The sequence below is a fragment of the Schistocerca serialis genome, chromosome 5 (genome assembly GCF_023864345.2).
Source record: "Schistocerca serialis cubense isolate TAMUIC-IGC-003099 chromosome 5, iqSchSeri2.2, whole genome shotgun sequence".
Taxonomy (NCBI): domain Eukaryota; kingdom Metazoa; phylum Arthropoda; class Insecta; order Orthoptera; family Acrididae; genus Schistocerca; species Schistocerca serialis.
The window spans coordinates 607,548,499-607,570,292 of NC_064642.1; the positions used below are offsets into that span (position 1 = coordinate 607,548,499).

General features: G+C 43.1%; 1 protein-coding gene across 2 annotated transcripts in view; it reads right to left on the minus strand.

The window, feature by feature from the left end:
- LOC126480777 (protein cycle) overlaps window positions 1-21,794 on the minus strand; it is a 1,000,752-nt gene that overhangs the window by 163,666 nt on the left and 815,292 nt on the right. For both annotated transcript variants that reach the window (XM_050104079.1, XM_050104078.1), the window contains one exon: window positions 18,704-18,835. In XM_050104079.1, coding sequence (XP_049960036.1) covers window positions 18,704-18,835 — 132 coding nt within the window. The remainder of the gene's footprint in view (window positions 1-18,703; window positions 18,836-21,794) is intronic.

The following is a 21,794-nucleotide window of genomic DNA, read 5'->3' on the forward strand; positions in this document are numbered from 1 at the left end:
TATAACGCTATAAAACGCAATTCCCTCAACAAAAAGGGAAAATAAAAAACGTAAAACATAGGGTTATTCAACAGATTTCAAACATTTATTGCCTCCAAACAACAACTGCACAATTTCAACGTTCCTGGAAAGAGAAAAGTTCAAAGTTTTAAAACATTCAATGTGAGTGCCATGTGTTACACGACAAATATAGAAACGGTTGTTCGTTTCGTGCCACACTCTAAGCAACTGGTCTCTCGTTATCGAGTTCAAAATTTCAGCAATGCGATATCGCAAACTTTCACGAGTGTCAGACTCAGGAAGGTTGAAAACGCGGTCTTTTATCTAATCCCACAGATATAAGTCACAAGGAGTGAGGTCAGGAGACCTGGGAGGCCACCGGCGATGAAGTTCATTTTCTGCTCCTCCTCTTCCAATCCAACGTCCTGGAATGGCGCCATTCGGGTAACGTCGGACGTGCTTCGAGAATTTCTGTTTCTATTTTGGTTTCTTTGTAGTTTGGAAGCAATAAATATTTGAAATCTGTTCCTTCTTCTTGAATAGCCTTGTATATCAAATACCACTTCAATTCTTCGTCAAACTTACATTAAACATATTTCTATTATTCATAAACAAGTTTAGCATTTATCAGTAACAACAGAAAAGTCTTGCCCTTGACCACGATGAAGAACGTTCTGTCGAGTACAAAAGAACGACAATGATTATATATATTTTTCATGTTTCTGCCTGTAAACTGCACTTGCATCAAATGTTATTGCTTTGATCTACATATTCAGTCTGGAACCGCGCGACCGCTACGGTCGCAGGTTCGAATCCTGCATCGGGCATGGATGTGTGTGATTTCTTAGGTTAGTTAGTGTAAGTAGGCTGTTTAGGTTTTTATATTGGTAACGCCACGTAGCGCTCTGTATGAACATCACTGGCTGTGCTGTGTGCAGTCTGTGGCTGGGTGGCATTGTTGTAATATTCGCTATTGTAGTGTTGGGCTGTTGGCTGTTAACAGCGCGTAGCGTTGTGCAGTGGGAGGTGAGCCGCCAGCAGTGGTGGATGCGGGGAAGTGTGATGGCGGATTCTTGAGAGCGGATGATCTGGACGTGTGTCCATCAGAAACAGTACATTTGTAAGAATGGATGTCATGAACTGCTATATATATTATGACTTTTGAACTCTATTAAGGTAAATACATTGTTTGTTCTCTACCAAAATCTTGCTAACTATGCCTATCAGTAGTTAGTGCCTTCAGTAGTTTGAACCTTTTATTTAGCTGGCAGTAGTGGCGCACGCTGTATTGCAGTAGTTCGAGTAACGAAGATTTTTTGTGAGGTAAGTGATTTGTGAAACGTATAGGTTAATGTTAGTCAGGGCCATTCTTTTGTAGGGATTTTTGAAAGTCAGATTGCGTTGCGCAAAAAAATATTGTGTGTCAGTTTAAGCACAGTCATGTACAATTTTTCTAAGGGGACGTTTCGTTAGGTTTAAGTAGTTCTAAGTTCTAGGGGACTGATGACCTCAGATGTTAAGTCCCATAGTGCTCAGAGCCATTTGAACCATTTGATCTCCATAAAAGCACATAAGTTACGTAATAAACTAATTTTTATTGTTTATAAATGCAATTTATATTCTGTAAGAATATAAAATACACGACGGACTGACACTGAATGCTGTACGGTTCTAATTATGTGAAAAAAACAACAACAAATAGAAGTCATCGGCTTCCAGCTTCTCTCTTTCACATTCATTTATGTTTCTTTCCCTGCCAATGCTACCAAAAGTTCTGGTAATCCTATCATTTGATGTGTCATTTATGTAGTGAGTCAAAATTACCGAACCACAGTATTCATAGATTACAACTCTATGCACGATTCCATATCCGCTATGACTTTCATTGTGTCTGGTGTTTCTCCTATTACAGGGTGTCTCTTTCAAACTTCTCGTGTTTCATAATGGCAGGAAAAAAAACTACAGAAGATATGATGATGAAATTGCACCCCACTGTAGTGCAGGCTGGTTCACCGATGCGCTCGCGCGAGCTGGCTCGCGCTCACGCCTCACTAGTGAGCAACCGGTCGGCTCACGACGAGTTAATGTTTGGGGAATGAAGGTGAGGAGGAATCAGGACAAGGCACGTGCGCACGAAAAATAATTGTCAGGTAATTTCAAAGGAGAGAACGACGCTAGCCAGAAGAGTTGAAGACTTGCAACGCAATATGATCCTTCAACAAGACAGAGCTTCACCGTATTGGTCAACGGATGTTCCTAAGGTTCTGGATACGAAATTTCCCAGTCGCTGGATCGGTCGCGGAGGAACCATTCCCTGGCCACTACATTTCCCGTCATTACCACCTGGATTTCTTCTTGTGGGGATTCGTGATGGTCCCTTGACGTCTCACAACATGTCTTAACCAACCGATCCCTTCTTCTAGTCAAGTTGTGCACAAACTTCTCTTCCCCCCAATCCTATTCAATACTTCCTCATTAGTTATGTGATCTACCCATCTAATCTTCAGCATTCTTCTGTAGCACCACATTTCGAAAGCTTCTGTTCCCTTCTTCTCTAAACTATTTATCGTTCACGTTTCACTTCCACACATGGCTACACTCCATAAAATTACTTTCAGAAACGACTTCCTGTCACATAAATCTACACTCGATGTTAACTAATTTCTCTTCTTCAGAAACGCTTTCCTTGCCATTTCCAGTCTACATTTTATATCCTCTCTGCTTCAGCCATCATCAGTTATTTTGCTCCCAAAATTGCAAAACTCATTTACTACTTTAAGTGTGTCATTTCCTAATCTAATTCCCTCAGCATCACCCGATTTAATTCAACTATATTCCGTTATCCTCGCTTTGCTTTTGTTGATGTTCATCTTATATCCTCCTTTCAAGACACTGTCCATTGCCGTCCGCGGTGGCCGAGCGGTTCTAGGCGCTCAGTCCGGAACCGCGCGACTGCTACGGTCGCAGGTTCGAATCCTGCCTCGGGCATGGATGTGTGTGATGTCCTTAGGTTAGTTAGGTTTAAGTAGTTCTAAGTTCTAGGGGACTGATGATCCCAGATGTTAAGTCCCATAGTGCTCAGAGCCATTTGAACCACTGTCCATTCTGTTCAACTGCTCTTCCAGATCCTTTGCTGCCTCTGACAGAAATACAATGTCATCGGCGAACCTCAAAGTTCTTATTTCTTCTCCATGGATTTTAATACCTACTTCGAATTTTTCTTTTGTTTCCTTTACTGCTTGCTCAATATACAGATTGAATAACATCGGGGATAGGCTACAACCCTGTCTGACTCCCTTCCCAACCACTGCTTCCCTTTCATGCCCCTCGACTCTTACAATTGCCATCAAATTGTAAATACAAATTGTAAATAGCCTTTCGCTCCCTGTACTTTACCCCTGCCACATTCAGAATTTGAAAGAGAGTACTCCAGTCAACATTTTCAAAAGCTTTCTCTAAGTCTACAAATGCTAGAAACATACGTTTGCCTTTCCTGAATCTATCTTCTAATATAAGTCGTAAGGTCAGTATTGCCTCACGTGTTCCAACATTTCTACGGAATCCAAACTGATCTTCCCCGAGGTCGGCCTCTACCACTTTTTCTACTTGTCTGTTAAGATTTCGCGTTAGTATTTTGCATCCGTGACTTATTAAACTGATAGTTCGGTAATTTTCATATATGTCAACACCTGCTTTCTTTGGGTTTGACATTATTATATTCTTCTTGGAGTCCAGGGTATTTCGCCTGTCTCATACATATTGCTCACCAGATGGTAGAATTTTGTTAGGGCTGGTTCTCTCCCAAGGCTATCAGTAGTTCTAATGGAATGTTAACTACTCCCGGGGCCTTGTTTCGATTTAGGTCTTCAGTGCTCTGTCAAACTCTTCACGCAGTATCATATCTCCCATTTCATCTTCCATTTACATGATATTGTCTTCAAGTACATCGCTCTTGTATAGTCCCTCGATATACTCCTTTCAATATGTTCATTAGCCACCACATATACATTTCACTGGAGTTCAGCCTATATGAACTGTTTGCACTGATGTAATTTCTTGTCACTTCATGGGACCGTCTCTGTAGCCGAATGGTTAGCGTTGCTGCCTTTGGTGCCAAAAAGATCTGGGTTCGATTCCAGGTGCCCTCTATGATATTTATGAAGGTAAAGAGGTCTGGTACGGAGTCTACTCAGTTTCGCAGGGCCAAATACGGAGCTGTTTGAATAAAGAAGAGTGGAACCACTGGCAGTAGTGACTGGAGGGACTGGCGATCTGCTGGTCACATACCCCACGATCACAGATCGCTCCTCGTACTACCTCGAAGGCAGCAGTCGGCCAGTCCCAACAGCCCGTGAGTGGTGTTTCGTTAAGTACAGTCACTGATTCTCAAAGGTAGAGGTTCATTCACTTTTCACATAATTTGGTGGTTTTACGAAGTTCTGCGGTCTTTTCTCTGCCGGTGTTTCCTCATATTATTCCATGCCAGAAAATAATATCCCGCTGGGAGCCGAAATTGCGTTTTTAACAAAGAAATCCATCAAACAGCCGTGCAAATTGAGAAGTACTTTCATTTTGTTTTCGCTGCCAGTTTAGATAATTCATTATGTCATCTCCAGACCTCATATGCACGTCTCAAAAATAATCGATATTGGCACACTGCGACCATACGTTTCTGGATGTTGTGAATTCACAAAGGCTTCAATCGAAGACATGCAGTCAAGTCTGTTCTGTGCGCACTTCGGCGGTGATTTTGGATAGGAATTAGCTCACATCTTTCGAGTTGATAACTTCCTGTAAGAAGTATTACGTGGTTTTCGTGAGTGATAATTTTGCAATCATTTAACTAAATTCAAATTCTTTACCTGGTGACGATTCACTTCTGCACAGTGATTCTGATTAAGTTTTGTGTTTTCTTTCCGCTGTGAGGAACAAGCTAGTTTTGAGAGCGACTCAGCTGTGCCTAGGAAATGGTGAATAGTGTCTTCGGTAATTCTGTGACTCTCCGAGACTTTGCGTGTGAGCGTGTGCGCGTCATTGTTGTGTCCCTACCTGACCTAGTATAATCTTCACTGAATAATAAGGATTAATGATGATGGTGCCGAGTGGCTAGGGCCTCCCGTCGGGTAGACCTGGTAGACCTGGTAGACCTGGTGCAAGTCTTTCGAGTTGAGTCTACTTCGGCGACTTGCGTGTCGATGGGCGCGTTTCTTAGCTATCATATACAACCGCTCACTTGACGAAAGGTCTCTTCCTAAAGACTGGAAAGTAGCACAGGTCACACTAATATTCAAGAAAGGAAAAAGGAGTAACCCATTGAGTTACAGGCCCATATCACTGACCTCAATTTGCAGTAGGATTTTGGAGCATATATTGTACTCGAACATTATGAATCACCTTGAAGAAAATGACTTACTGATACATAACCAACACGGATTCAGAAAATATCGTTCTTGTGCAACACAGCTAGCTCTTTACTCCCATGAAGTAATGAGTGCTGTCGTCAAGGGATCTCAGATCGATTCCATATTCCTAGACTTCCAGAAGGCTTTTGATACCGTTCCTCACAAGCGACTATTAATCAAACTGCGTTCAAATGGAGTATCGTCTCAGTTGTATGACTGGATTCGTGATTTCCTCTCAGAGAGGTCACAGTTCGTAGTGATAGACGGTAAATCATCGAGCAGAACAGAAGTGATGTCTGGCGTTCCGCAAGGTAGTGCCATAGGCCGTCTGCTGTTCCTGATTTACTTAAATGATCTAGGTGATAATTTGAGCAGCCCCTTTGGATTGTTTGCAGATGACGCTGTAATTTACCGTCTAGTAAAGTATTAACAACTGGTGCTTTTCATTTATTATTGTCTAGTAAAATCATCACACGATCAATTCCAATTATAAAATGATCTAGAGAGAATTTCTGTATGGTGCGAAAAGTGGCAATTGGCACTAAACAAAGAAAAGTGCGAGGTCATCCATACGTCCATATGGGTACTAAAAGAAACCCGATAAATTTTGGGTATACGATAAATTGCACAAATCTAAGGGCTGTCAATTCGACTAAATTCCTAGGAATTATAATTACGAGCAACTTAAATTCGAAAGACCACATAGATAATATTGTTGGGAGGGCGAGACAAAGACTGCGCTTTGTTGGCAGAACACTTAGAAGATGCGACAAACACAGTAAAGAGGCAGCCTACATTACACTTGTCCGTCCTCTGCTGGAATACTGCTGCGCGGTGTAGGATCCTTACTAGGTGGGAATGAAGGAGGACATCGAAAATGCCGACCGGTGTGGTCAAGCGGTTAAAGGCGCTACAGTCTGGAACCGCGTGACCGCTACGGTCGCAGGTTCGAATCCTGCCTCGGGCATGGATGTGTGTGATGTCCTTAGGTTAGTTACGTTTAAGTAGTTCTAAGTTCTAGGGGACTGATGACCTTAGAAGTTAAGTCCCATAGTGCTCAGAGCCATTTGAACCATTTGACATCGAAAAAGTGCAAAGAAGGGCAATTCGTTTTGTGTTATCGCACAATAGCGGTGAGAGTGTCACTGATATGATACGCGAGTTGGGATGGCAGTGACTGAAACAGAGGCGGTTTTCTTTGCGGCGAGATCTATTTACGAAATTTCAATCATCAACTTTCTCTTCCGAATGTGAAAATATTTTTTTTGACACCAACGTACGTAAGGAGAAATTATCACCATAATAAAATAAGAGAAATCGGAGTTCGAACGGAAAGATTTAGGTGTTCCTTTTTCCCACGCGCCATTCGAGAGTGGAATGGTAGAGAAGTAGTATGAAAATGGTTCGATGAACCCTCTGCCAGGCACTTAAGTGTGAATTGCAGAGTAACCATGTAGATGTAGATGTAGATGATGATAAGTACAACACAACACCCAGTCCCTGAGCGGAGAAACTCTCCGACCAAGCCGGGAATTGAACCCAGGCCGTTAGGTATGACATCCCGTCGCGCTGATCAGTCAGCTACCAGGGGCGCACATAAGGATTAATGCAGTTTGCTCTTCCGGAACCGTAGTGTTAGGGTTTTATGCGTGTTCCCTGTTTAACACAGTTCAGGAGTACGTACCACTTCGTGAACAAATGTCCTCTCAGTTTCAGTTTAGTTTGTTAAACTTTTCCTCAGTATGCGTAGCAGCACGCCATCCCTCCCCTCCTGTGAACACTGGCATCCTGCACCCTGTAAGGGAAAATTACTAGGAAACATATTTCTGGGACTTCCGTTGACTTTGCCCTCATGAGAGGATACTAACAAGGGAACCTCCCCATCGCACCCCCCTCAGATTTAGTTATAAGTTGGCAGAGTGGATAGGCCTTGAAAAACTGAACACAGCTGAATCGAGAAAACAGGAAGAAGTTGTGTGGAACTATGAAAAAAATTAGCAAAATATACGAACTGAGTAGTCCATGTGTAACATATACAACTTCCAGGGGTAATGTACTGTTAGGAGCGCCGTGGTCCTGTGGTTAGTGTGAGCAGCTGTGGGGTGAGAAGTCCTTGGTTCAAGTCTTCCCTCGACTGAAAATTTTAATTTTTTGTTTTCAGACAATTATTATCTGTCCGTCTGTCCGTCCGATGCGATCACTTTTTTGGGAGTGATAATCACATCCACAAGAAAACCTAAATCGGGCAAGGTAGAAGAATCTTTTTACCCATTCGCCAAGTGTACAAGTTAGGTGGGTCGACAACATATTACTGTCATGTGACGCACATGCCGTCAACAGTATCGTATAGAATATATCAGACGTGTTTTCCTGTGGAGGAATCGGTTGACCTATGACCTTGCGATGAAATGTTTTCAGTTTCCATTGGAGAGGCACGTCCTTTCGTCTACTAATCGCACGGTTTTGCGGTGCGGTCGCAAAACACAGACACTAAAAATATTACAGTGAACAGAGACGTCAATGAACGAACGGACAGATCATAACTTTGCGAAAATAAAGAAAGTAAATTTTTCACTCGGAGGAGGACTTGAACCATGGACCTCTCATTCCGCAACTGCTCACGCAAACCACAGGACCACGGCGCTCCTGACTGCATATCACCCTTGAAGTTGCATATGTTGCACGTGGACTACTCAGTTCGTATATTTTGCTGATTTTTTTCATAGTTCCACACAACTTCTTCCTGTTTTCTCGATTGATCTGTGTTCAGTTTTTCAAGGCCTATCCACTGTTCCAACTTATAGCCAAATCTGAGGCGGGTGCGATGGGGAGGTTCCCTTGTAAGTACCGTTTTCTTCGACAGGATGCTCGCGGCTACGAAAAGTCCCTGTCATTGGACTAAAGATCATCCCACTGAAGAATCTAATACCAGTATTTACGCGTTTCAGATAGTCAATGAACAGTGGGAGTCTTTTAAATTGATAAACATCGGTCCATTCATTTCATTTCGGTGCATTTCATGGAATTCGTTAAAAATCTGAAAAGAACACAGTTGATTTCCTTCGCCATGCAATTTTTGCAGTCAATTTTGTAACCGCAAAATCTCATGAAACTATTAGCTCATTTTTCGTCCTTTCACGTTGCTTTCAGAGGTACCTATGGGGAAACTGCTCTGTTTTTGTTCCATTCATGGGATATCAAAGTACGTAACACATTGTATCGTATCTGTTTTTTTTAATCTCTTGTATGGTTAAAGTTTCGTATATACAGTCATTATATGGTGCAAAGATATATGCTCCTATTTGTAATTTACCGTTTGTTGTCAAAGATTCTGAAGACGGTGTTGGTCGAAACGCTTTGATTGTGTAAGGATACTGCGATCCAGCGCGAACATTATAAATATTCCTAGTGGGGCACTGTTCATAATTGGCAGCTGCGTGTGATGACCATTCGACCGCAGCGAGTGATGAAGTCGAACCCACTCTTGAATTTTTTGGGGTGGAAGGAATGGAAGAGAAATGAGATGGGAAAGAGATGGGAAGCAAATAACCATTTCCAGTCGCATTGGGCATTGCGGCAATGCAACCGCAAAAATTGAAGATTTGTGACGAACCGGGACTCGAATCCGATGCTCCTCTACTGTGGAATGCTTGCCATAATCGCCTCGGCCATCCGGACAGGCTTTCCGTCAGACCCAGATTCCCAACTCCCAGCCCGCCGCACCGCAACGACCCCTACACATTAACTACATACATGTAGATTTCTCATCCCTGTAGGAGTTCGGACATTGATTGTGCATCCGCACTGAAGCTTTTTGACCAAACAGTCGTCGCGCCCATAGGATTATAGATTAGAGTGGTGTGAGATTTCAGTTGCTCCGTCCAGTCCCCGTGAGTGGGTCAGCAGTGCATCCGGAGCGGTATTTACTGGTACGACACTCGTGGAGTGCAGCCGCGGCGGCAGAGAAGGCGGCGCTGGGAAACCCGCTGCTTTCTGGGGCAAGGCCGCGGCCGCGGCGGCTTCTAATACTGTGACGTCAGGGGGAGCCACTTGCTGGGCTTCCCTGTCAGCTGCCAGATGCTACTGTCCGCCGCCCACGCCATCACTTCCTGTCGGTACCCGCCACCCACACACCTGCACTTGTTTCGTCTGCGAATTCAGTAAACAGGGGTACAAGGCCCCAAAATAACTATCATCTTTTATTTAGGTTGAACAGGTAACGCAGTTTTATGAAAAAAGTTACACTGAACCTCAAAAAATAACGCACTTTCTGTTGCTTACATGCATAAATTGTTGAAGAAAGTTTAGCACCTTCCACATATCGGTTAAAGTTCTTGAAAATACGCTGACGGGAAAAATCGCAATACCAAAAAATTACAAATGTAGACCAATAAAATTTCGGGAATACATTTTTCTAGATAACATATGTAAGTGATTATCATTCCAAGATCACAGCTTAATGTAAGCGCTAGATAAGCCACCGCAAATATGAAACGCTGGTACATTAATAACCGATGTAACCGCCAGAATGTTGAACGCAAATACGCAAACGTGCATGCACTGTGTTGTGCAGGTGCTGGATGTCGGTTTGTGGGACGCAATTCCATGCCTGTTGCACTTGGTCGGTCAATAAGGGAACGGTTAATGCTGTTTGTGGATGACATTGGGGTCGTTGCCCGATGATGTCCCATATGTACTCGACTGGGGTCAGGTCTCGCGATGGTGCGCACTAAGGCAACATGTCGACACACTGTAGAGCATGTCGGTTTATAACAGCGCTATGTGCGTGAGCGTTATCCTGTTGGAAAATAGCCCATCGAATGCTAATCGCCGGCCGGGGTGGCCGAGCAGTTCTAGGCGCTATAGGCTTGAATCGCGCGACCGCTACGGTCGCAGGTTCGAATCCTGCCCTGGGCAGGGATGTGTGTGACGTCCTTAGGTTAGTTAGGTTTAAGTAGTTCTAAATTCTAGGACACTGGTGACCTCAGAAGTTAAGCCCCATTGTGCTCAGAGCCATTTGAATGCTAATCAAGAATGACAGCACAACATGTCGAATCACAAGGTTGACGTACATATTTCCAGTCAGTGTGCGTGGTATAAACGTGAGAGTGCTCCTGCGGTCGTACAAAATCACACCCCCCCCCCCCCCCCCGACCGTAAAGGTTGGTTGCAGGTCGTCAATTGGTCTCCTCTTAACCACTGCATGGCCACCACTTGCACCTTGCTTTCATCAGAAAACACAACAGACCTCCATCCTGCCCTCAAATGAGCTCTCGCTTGGCGGTGGCTTGGGGTCAGTGGAATGCACGCTACAGGGCGTCTGGCTCGGAGCTGTCCTTGAAGTAACCTGTTTGTAACAGTTGGTTGTGTCACTGTGGTGCCAACTGCTCCTCAAATTTCTGCTGCAGATACAGTATGTTGCGCTGGACACGTAAGTCGAAAACGGTGCCCTTCTGTGTCGGCAATACCATGTGTCCGTCCGGAGTCCGGGCTTCTTGCGGCGGTACGATCTCGTGTCCGCAAAAAACGAAATCACTGTGCAGCCTCGTCCCCCGTACTCTCCAGACCTGGCCCCAGAGGACTTTTTTATTTACAAAATTGAAAACCTCGTTGAAAGGACGACGATTTGCAACGATAGACGAGATAAAAGAAACTAAGCTGGCGGCGCTGCGCGCAATCCAGCAAGAGGCGTACCAAGACTGCTTCAGGAAGTGGAAACTGCGTTAGGAGCGGTGTATCAATTGTGGAGGAGAGTATTTCGATGGAAACCATGCACAATAAGTAAAAGGCAAGCGTATAAAAATTTGTGGACAAAGTTGCGAAATTTTTTGAAGAGACCTCGTAGTTTATCCACAACAGAGAAGCTATCCTATCTAATTTACCTAGGTATTCCAATACCATGGTAAACGTCATTCTTCGTCTCTGACTGCAGAGGCACTGTCTGTGGTGTAGTGGCAGCCCAATCCCATTAATATGGGGTGCGTCAACTATGACTTTCTGACTGCTCTGTTACAATAGCAATCACACCTAGACATACTTCCCTAGTAACATTTTCCCATGACACGCTCGAGTAACTCTTGCAGGTTACTTAAAACAGCATATAATGCAACATTACAATCTGACGAATGCCCCACGTACACACTCTCATTCACTCACATTTACTCCCACAACAATATTGTACACAAATAATAATTTTGTTTAATTTTTATATGAGAAAAACGAAAAATAATTAAAGTATTAATATGAAATTCTCAATCAATTAATTCTGCACTCTGAGAGTTCGAAATATATAAACATCGTGATAATTTTAACAGGAAAGAAGCAGCCAGAAAATAAGAAACCATGAAACCTGAAGGATATGAGTGTATGGACAAGTAACTCTAGAAGATCGATAAATAAGTTGTATATTTGACAGATGACAATCGATGGTTAAGTTTTATCTCTGACAACAATTGTCTCTGCTGATCACGTGAACTTCTACCAAACCCATTTTGCACAGTAAGTCGCTCTCCTACATCCGAGCCATCAGTCGGCAAGACCCAGCGGAACCTGGAGTACGTCTGAAGATGTCCAGCGCAGCTTTGGAAGAAACGCTATTTGGACATGCTATGAAATTTCAGGTACAGTGCAGTTTTTGTGTTTGAGATGTTACAGATTAAAGGCAGGGCAGGGTGAAGTCTGGTGACGACACACAGTAAGACAACCTCCAGTAAATCTACCAGAAAGACCGGTAGCAAGACGTTATCTTCCAAATGAAAAAAAAATACGTGTCCCAATAAATAGTTAGCAATAACCAGTGTACCGAGCGAGGTGGCGCAGTGGTTAGCACACTGGACTCGCATTCGGGAGAACGACGGTTCAATCTCGCATCCGGCCATCCTGATTTAGGTTTTCTGTGATTTCCCTAAATCTCTTCAGGCAAATGTTGGGATGGTTCCTTTGAAAAGGGCACGACCGACTTCCTTCCGCATCCTTCCCTAATCCACTGAGGCAGATGACCTCGCTGTTTGGTCTCCTCCCCCAAAACAACCTAACCCCAATAACCAGTAATAGTCATCTGATAGCTGTTTGTCATCATCTATAGCTATTTTTTAATACTGACACCTATTCTGGGACTATGCTATTACGACGTTCGTGATAAAAAGGATATATAGTCTTTTTTTATTTTGCAAACAGTGGGTGATCAACATATTCTGGTAATTATCTCAGTAAATGCAGTGCTCACTCTCAAGTTCCACCTTTGCGATCTGTACATAAATATAGCAAGCTCTCAAAACAATTACGTTCTAATGAAACAGTGATGTGATGTTTCTAGCGTTACGTGACGTCTCGAAGCTATAAAGGCTTCACAGGGACACACAGCAAACCTTTTCTTAGTATGTTTGTGGCCCATGGGTTAAAGAAACGTGTGCGGAACTGCCCCCCACGTAGATGCCTGCAAACCACCGTGGCCAAGCAGCCAATTGTACGGTGTCTGGTCCATTTACGGACAGTTACATTCGGTGGCTATGACAGGAGTGAAACAGCTAGTAGCAACTAGCTGACGCTAGTTTACAGACATTAGTTGCCTGGGCGATACCTGTCACAAAATAGTGTTTGTTTATAGTTTTCTTCGAAATAGGGCAATAAATGACTTATTCGTTGAGCTAACTTCAATGCATCGCAAATTCTATTAATACCTTACGTTATGTTATTTTTATTTCTGTAGCTCACTGTGAGGTCAATGTGAGACATGTGATGTATCTTATTTGACACTATCCGTTGTAATTTTGTCTTCTGTGTCTTCTGTCGAAAGCTCATCGTTGTAATTACGGCGTTCAGTATTAGGATATTGATAAATGTTTGTGCATGGGTAAACGTGGAATAACAATTAAAAGTTCGATTTGATACTAATTTCTTACTTCGTAAAAAAACTTCGATTTTGTGTACACCGAGAATGGGGTGACGTGTTTCCATACAAGATCGTAACATCATGCTTTGCTATGCAGGTAAGAGTGTTGAATCTCGAGGGTAGTGTACCTAGAAAGTTTTTGGTCGGTACTTCAGTCTAGTGACCAATTTCAGAATCACATGAAGGAATGCGCACTAGAGACCGCCACAAGCAGTTTCCGGTGTTTTGTTGTTCTTAGACATGATGTTGTGTTTTGCTTAGCATTTGAAAATATTTCGCGTTCTACACATTTAAACGCTGTATCATGAAGTTATTTCGAATATATTCTTAAATCTTCATCTTTTGATGAATAAAATGTTATATTAAAAACTTGAATATACGGTATTAATGGCCCACAATAATTAAATAGCTCTTTTTCGGAAATATTGGATTTCGGAGCATATTTAATTTCATTATTTAAAATTTGGAATTCTTCAGAAGACAAATTTAGATTTGATTGGTTAATGACACGTCCTGCAAACTGTTGACGTTTAGTGGTTGTTGGGGCTCGTTTCAGTTGAGATAACTGTTAGATTTTAGTTTTCAGGCGGAGGTACGTCAAGTTCCTTACGGTAAGCGAACCTTCTCGGTCTGACTTATCATATACATCGAATTCACAATGGTTTAGAAGTGACGTAATTGCTTTGTGAACAACTTTCAAATGTTAACACACATTATCATTCACCACACACTACACTTTAAGTTGTTCATTCATCCACATTCTCTACGTAGCACGGATAGCTTACATGGCTACTTGTGTTGTGTTTCTTGATTTCAGCATCGCGTACATTGGTCTTACGTTTAGTTTCATGCACTCGCGATTGAATTAGTTATGTTCTGTGGCTTTAGACTTCTGTTTCACTAACCCGTTGCATCTGACGGATAGTTCAGCTATCTTAGCACTTTTGATAATATCTATGGAATATACTGTGTCTTCAGGTTTTTAATACGTTTATGTTCTTCCAAGAACCAACAGCATATTCCATAAAAATGCTATACATTTTTAGAACTATTTATAGAACATGGATACAGTCGTGCACTTATTAACATGGGGACAGTCGTGCACTAAAACAATGGAGTACCTGATGCTTGCAGATGGACTGACAATAAGTTTATTTAAGGTCTTAACAATTTTACCTGTCTAGAAAACGGAAAATTTTGTTAGTTTCGAATAGTTTCTATTTCAAAATGTATTTGACTAGCAGCTAGTTTTTGATAATACTTCTGTTTGATTTGATTTCATTTACCGATCACTGGGGTTTAGTAGAATAATAATGCAACAGATAATCAGATAATTAAATAAATTTTTAAATTTTAACAGAATATTTGTGCCTAGTTAAATCACCATGTTGTCCCTTTGCACATGTTTTCAAATTTGGAAACACTATAATTTTCCGGAGTAATTTCTGTAATTTCAGGAAAAACTGCAGTACATAAAAGCGAATGCCACCGTTTAAATACGGAATAAGAAAATATATTATACACTGAAGTGACAAAAGTCTTGCGTGACCTCCTGATATCGTGTCGGATCTCTTTTTTCCCGTCGTAGTGCAGCATCTCGACGTGAAATGGACTCAACAAGTTGTTGGAAGTCCTCTGCAGAAATATTGAGCCTGCCTCTTTAGCCGTCCATAATTGCGAAATTGTTGCGGTGTAAGAGTTTGTGCACGAACTGATCTCTCAATTATGTCCCATAAATGTTCGACGGGCGCCGAAATCATTCGCTCGAATTGTCCACAACGTTCTTCAAACCCATTGCAAACAATTGTGGCCCGGTGCCACGGTGCAGAGTCATCCAAAAAATTCCATGGTTATTTGAACAACGGAAGTCCATGAATGGCTGCAAATGGTGTCCAAGTAGACGAACGTAACCATTTCCAGTCAGTGATAGGTTCCGTTGGGCCAGAGGACGCAGCCCATTCCATGTAGACACAGCCCACACCATTATGGAGCCACCACCAGCATGCACAGCGCCTTGCTGACAACTTGGATCCATGGCTTCGTGGGGTCTGCGCCACACTCGAAACCTACCATCAGCTCCTACCAACTGAAATCGAGACTCAGCTAACCAGTCGTCTAGGGTCCAATCGATATGGTCACGGCCCAGAAGAAGTGCTGCAGGCGATGTCATGCTGTTAACGAAGTCACTAGCGTCGGCTATCTGCTGCCATAGTCCATTATCAAAAAACTTCGCCGCACTATCATAACGGGTAAGGGGAAAAGATGAAATAGTGAAGGCAGCAGAGGATCAAATAGGTAAAACGACGACGGCTACTAAAAACCCTTGGGTAACAGAAGAAATATTAAATTTAATTGATGAAAGGAGAAAATATAAAAATGCAGTAAATGAAGCAGTCAAAAAGGAATAAAAACGTCTCAGAAATGATATCGACAGGAAGTGCAAAATGGCTAAGCAGGGATGGCTAGAGGACAAATGTAAGGATGTAGAGGCATATCTCACTAGGGGTAAGATAGGTACTGCCCACAGGAAAATTAAAGAGACCTTTAGAGAGAGGAGAACCACTTGCATGAATATCAAGAGCTTTGATGGAAACCCAGTCCCAAGAAAAGAAGGGAAAGCAGAAAGGTGGAAGGAGTATATAGAGGGTCTATACAAGGGCGATGTACTTGAAGACAATATCATGGAAATGAAAGAGGATGTACATGAAGATGAAATGGGAGATATGATACTGCGTGAAGAGTTTGACAGAGCACTGAAAGAACTGAGTCGAAACAAGGCCCCGGGAGTAGACAACATTCCATTAGAACTACTGATGGCCTTGAGAGAGCCAGTCTTGACAAAACTCTACCATCTGGTGAGCAAGATGTATGAGACAGGCGAAATACCCTCAGACTTCAAGAAGAATATAATAATTCCAATCCCAAAGAAAGCAAGTGTTGACAGATGTGAAAATTACAGAACTATCAGTTTAATAAGTCACAGCTGCAAAATACTAACGCGAATTCTTTACAGACGAATGGAAAAACTGATACAAGCCGACCTCGGGAAAGATCAGTTTGGATTCCGTAGAAATGTTGGAACACGTGAGGCAATACTGACCCTACGACTTATCTTAGAAGCTAGATTAAGGAAAGGCAAACCTACGTTTCTAGCATTTGTAGACTTAGAGAAAGCTTTTGACAATGATAATTGGAATACTCTCTCTCAAATTATGAAGGTGGCAGGGGTAAAATACAGGGAGCGAAAGGGTATTTACAATTTGTACAGAAAGCATATAGCAGTTATAAGAGTCGGGGGGTATGAAAGGGAAGCAGTGGTTGGGAAGGGAGTCAGACAGGGTTGTAGCCTATCCTAGATGTTATTCAGTCTGTATATTGAGCAAGCAGTAAAGGAAGCAAAAGAAAAGTTCGGAGTAGGTATTAAAATCTATGGAGAAGAAATAAAAACCTTGAGGTTCGCCGATGACATTGTAATTCTGTCAGAGACAGCAAAGGACTTGGAAGAGCAGTTGAACGGAATGGACAGTGTCTTGAAAGGAGGGTATAAGATGAACATCAACAGAAGCAAAACGAGGATAATGGAATGTAGTCGAATTAAGTTGGGTGATGCTGAGGGAATTAGATTAGGAAATGAGACACTTAAAGTAGTAAAGGAGTTTTGCTATTTTGGGAGCAAAATAACTGATGATGGTCGAAGTAGAGAGGATATAAAATGTAGACTGGCAATGGCAAGGAAAGCGTTTCTGAAGAAGAGAAATTTGCTAACATCGAGTATAGATTTAAATGTCAGGAAGTCGTTTCTAAAAGTATTTGTATGGAGTGTACCCATGTATGGAAGTGAAACATGGACGATAAATAATTTGGACAAGAAGAGAATAGAAGCTTTCGAAATGTGGTGCTATAGAAGAATGCTGAAGATTAGATGGGTAGATCACATAACTAACGAGGATTTATTGAATGGAATTGGGGAGAAGAGGAGCTTGTGGCACAACTTGACTAGAAGAAGGGATCGGTTGGTAGGACATGTTCTGAGACATCGAGGGATCACAAATTTAGTATTGGAGGGCAGCGTGGAGGGTAAAAATCGTAGAGGGAGACCAAGAGATGAATACACTAAGCAGATTCAGAAGGATGTAGGCTGCGGTGGGTACTGAGAGATGAAGAAGCTTGCACGGGATAGAGTAGCATGGAGAGCTGCATCAAACCAGTCTCAGGACTGAAGACCACAACAACAACCTAACGGGTATGTTCGTCGTACTTCCAATTTTGATTTCTGCGGTTATTTCACGCACTGTTGCTTGTCTGTTAGCACTGACAACCCTACACTAAAGCCGCAGCACTCGTTCGTTAAGTGAAGTCCGTCGACTACTGCATTGTCCGTAGTGAAAGGTAATGCCTGAAATCTGGTATTCGCGGCACACTCTTGACACTGTGGATATTTGGTTACTGACTTGCCTAACGATGTCTGAAACGGAGTGTCTCATGCATCTAGCTCGAACTACCATTCCGCGTTCAATGTTCATTAGTTTCCGTCGTGCGACCATAATCATTTCGGAAACCTTTCCACTTGGATCACCTGAGTATGAACGACAGCTCGGCCAATGCAGTACCAAGGTTTAATATTCTCCCTTACCATTTTGTCATGCACGTATAGAAACTAGTGCACTGCAGCGTACAAGTAACCTTCCTAATAAGTAGGCAACCCCGATATGGATCACAAGTAACGATTTATTCATTTATCAAGAGGAATCAAACTTCCTGGCAGATTAAAACTGTGTGCCGGACCGAGACTCGAACTCGGGACCTTTGCCTTTCGCGGGCAAGTGCTCTACCAACTGAGCTACCCAAGCACGACTCACGCCCCGTCCTCACAGCTTTACTTGCGCCAGTATCTCGTCTCCTACCTTCCTAAAGCTGTGAGGACGGGGCGTGAGTCGTGCTTGGGTAGCTCAGTTGGTAGAGCACTTGCCCGCGAAAGGCAAAGGTCCCAAGTTCGAGGCTCGGTCCGGCACACAGTTTTAATCTGCCAGAAAGTTTCATATCAGCGCACACTCCGCTGCAGAGTGAAAATCTCATTCTGAAGAGGAATCAAGTTAGTGAGAACTGCGCCAGTTAGTGGGGAGTTACAAATGGTTGCACTCCACTGAACTAGAGAGAGATTGTGTTACCAGTCCGCTCTCCTCTTAATGAAAAAGCCATCAGAGATCGTCGTATAACATGTGTCACAAAACAAGCTAGAACTGGTATCTTTTTTTTTTTTTAAAGAAACACACGACTTCTCGTTCTCTGCTAAGTACGGCTGTCTTGTACAGTTTACTCACTGACTGATAAAGGCAGGAGGTAAATTATAGAGCAAGAACTCGTAATACTGCTGCGTGCGTTTGATGCGCTGGCGCTGGGCCGGACTTACCTGAAGGAGCTCTTGCGTTTCCGCGAGTGGTCTCCGCTGCTGTCGACGGTGGGGTGCAGTTCCATCGCCACGTCGCTAGATAGACTCTGAGTCGGACCTCCTCCGAGGTACATGGATGTGGAACAGGAATTTCTGCAACACGCGACCAAACACCATGGATCAGTAACGACCAGTACGTGTTTGTTTTGCGTACAGACGATACTCATTAGCGAAGCTATTACCGCACTTAATAAATTAACATGGGACGAATTTACTAAAAAAAATATTTCTTATTTTCACTCTTAATTGCCCCTCCATTCGTACTCAATCGATGAAAATGTAGAACTGTGAACATGATCTCTGTTATGTAATGTGTGAAAAAAATCTTGCGGAATTGATACAGTGAAGGCTTAAGTAAGAATTCAGGAAAACTTAGCTGAAAAACCAGTAAACAATAAAATCCGCTCATCCTGATAACAGGTTAAAATCTCCCTTCTAATAATTTAGAAAGCAATTCGAACAGTTCATAAAAATTTTAGTACCACAACACAATTGTTCTATTGAAATAGAAGAAGACTTATCACACGCCAAGCTGTCCTCTGTCCTCTTGCTGTTTATAAAATATAATTTGTTATCATACGGCACGCTGCTGCATGTACACCAGAAGCATCGCGCATCTACTCGCCAAAAGAAGTCGTCATGTGCTACAGGATGGTGCCCTATAGAAATACTAGCGAACCCAGTAATGCTTCGCAGTTATTAAATAAGTGTAGGAATTGGATACATGTCCTAATCTCCTCCTGCCCCCTCTCTTTGTCCATCTCCTCCTCCTCCTCCTCCTCCTCCTCCTCTACCCTTCTCTCTGTCCAGCTCTATCTCCCGCTCTCCGTCTCTAGATCTCCCCCTCTGTATGACCACTCCTTCCTTCCCCGTCTCTATGTCCGTTACCTCCCAGCCCCCTTTCCTCTCTGTGCCTCTGCTCTTTCCCCCTCTCTCTGACCTTGAGCCTTGTTTCTTGTTATAGGAAACAAAACCTCGATTGGGAACTGAAGTCGCTTAAAATAAATGGGTAAATCTGTTGCCACCATTGGCGTATGAGACAGACCTCTCAAGCTGCTGCTTCTGCGAGGATAATAGCTTTAATGACATTATTTCGCAAAGTTTTAATCTACGAACGGGTAGGATTACACGTATACGGACCGTTCAGATTGCTCAAATGGTTCAAATGGCTCTGAACATTATGGGACTTTTCATCTGAGGTCATCAGTCCCCTTGACTTGGAACTACTTAAACTTATCTAACCTAAGGACAAGCACACATACCCCAGGCAGGATTCGAACCTGCGACTGTAGCAGCAGCGCGGTTCCGGACTGGAGCGCCTAGAACCGCTCTGCCAAAGCGGCCGGCTCCACCTATTGGACTCCCCTGACTTAAGCCCTAGTGAGCTCAACTCGTAGAAATGTGAAGGAAACACTTCACGACATTCGCTTCAGAATTGCTACGAATTCGTCCAGCTATAGGCCGCGCCGCTCGAACTGTCAACACAACTGGTACTGCTAAGAGTATCCTAGGCTTCCACATCGCTGGCAACGGGTTATACACAATGCTGGTGACTACTTTGAGGGTCAGTAAAACTTTGAAACACGTTATTTTGTGCGAGCTGTAAATAAATGCCGGCCGTTGTGGCCGAGCAGTTCTAGGCGCTACAGTCTGGAACTGCGCGACCGCTACGGACACAGGTTCGAATCCTGCCTCGGGCATGGATGTGTGTGATGTCCTTAGGTTAGTTAGGTTTAAGGAGTGGTAAGTTCTAGGGGACTGATGACCTCAGGAGTTAAGTCCCATAGTGCTCAGAGCCATTTTTTTTTTGGTAAATAAATAGTTGCCACTATTAAAGTTCCAACCCTCGTATAGTAATAGACCTATAGACATTTGAGGATTCCACTTCGTGTAAAGCAGAATTTCTTCTTGTCACTACTTACCACATGTTTCTCGAAACTTAAGCCTATAAAGGTTTAAAGGTTTTCGTTTCACATTGCCAAAGTAAAAAAAATAAAAAATTCCAATGAAAAATGAATTGTAATAAATAAGGCAGATGGCAAACGACCAAACAGATGCGTTAGTGGGTAGTGAGTGAAATATAACCGTAACCTCACCTGTACGTATCTGGTGTCCGCTATTGGTAGTTTAAATAAACACATAGATAAAGATCCTTGTGGCTGTACCATTCGTGCATGATCCAGCACCTCAACAGCGAAGCGTTGATAGTGTGGTGTCACTGCCAGACACCACACTTGCTAGGTGGTAGCCTTTAAATCGGCCGAGGTCCATTAGTATACGCCGGACCCGCGTGTCGCCACTGTCAGTGATAGCAGACCGAGCGCCACCACACGGCAGGTCTAGAGAGACGTCCTGGCACTCGCCCCAGTTGTACAGCCGACGCTCATAGCAATGGTTCACTGACAAATACGCTCTCATTTGCCGAGACGATAGTTAGCATAGCCTTCAGCTACATTTGCTACGACCTAGCAAGGCGCCGTATTCAATTGATATTTATTATGTGAAGCATGTATTATCAAGAGAGATGTACTACAATTGTGGATTAAAGTTAAGTATTACATCATCTACGTACTTTATTTGCAATTCTCAAGATATTGTCCTGTTCCAGACCTCACGCCAGTCAGCGTGTAATTAAACGCGTGCATTTCGGCCTCCTCTAGAAAAACAGTGTTGGCTCTTCTGCCAACACTACAGATAGCACGTGTAGGTCCTATCAGCCACATGAGCTTCTTTACCAATTGCACCTGCCAATCCGTGTCCCTAATTCCTATGTGCCCCGGTAACCAACATAATGATACCTCCTATCCCATGCTTCGTAAACGGAGCAGGAAGTTTGTCAGTCGTGTATTTGTATTGCTTGAAGGTCACCCAAGAGACCCTAGGAAAGAAAAGGTATTTCGCCGAGCCTGCTGTAAATGTAAAACAATTCCGGGTCTTCAGTAACAAGCGTGCAATCGATTCCAGTCGCTTGACGCACACGAGGGGCTGCCGCAGGCTGGCAACTGGCGACTGCTCCGTCTGGACAAATACCTTCAGTGGGATTCACCTGGCA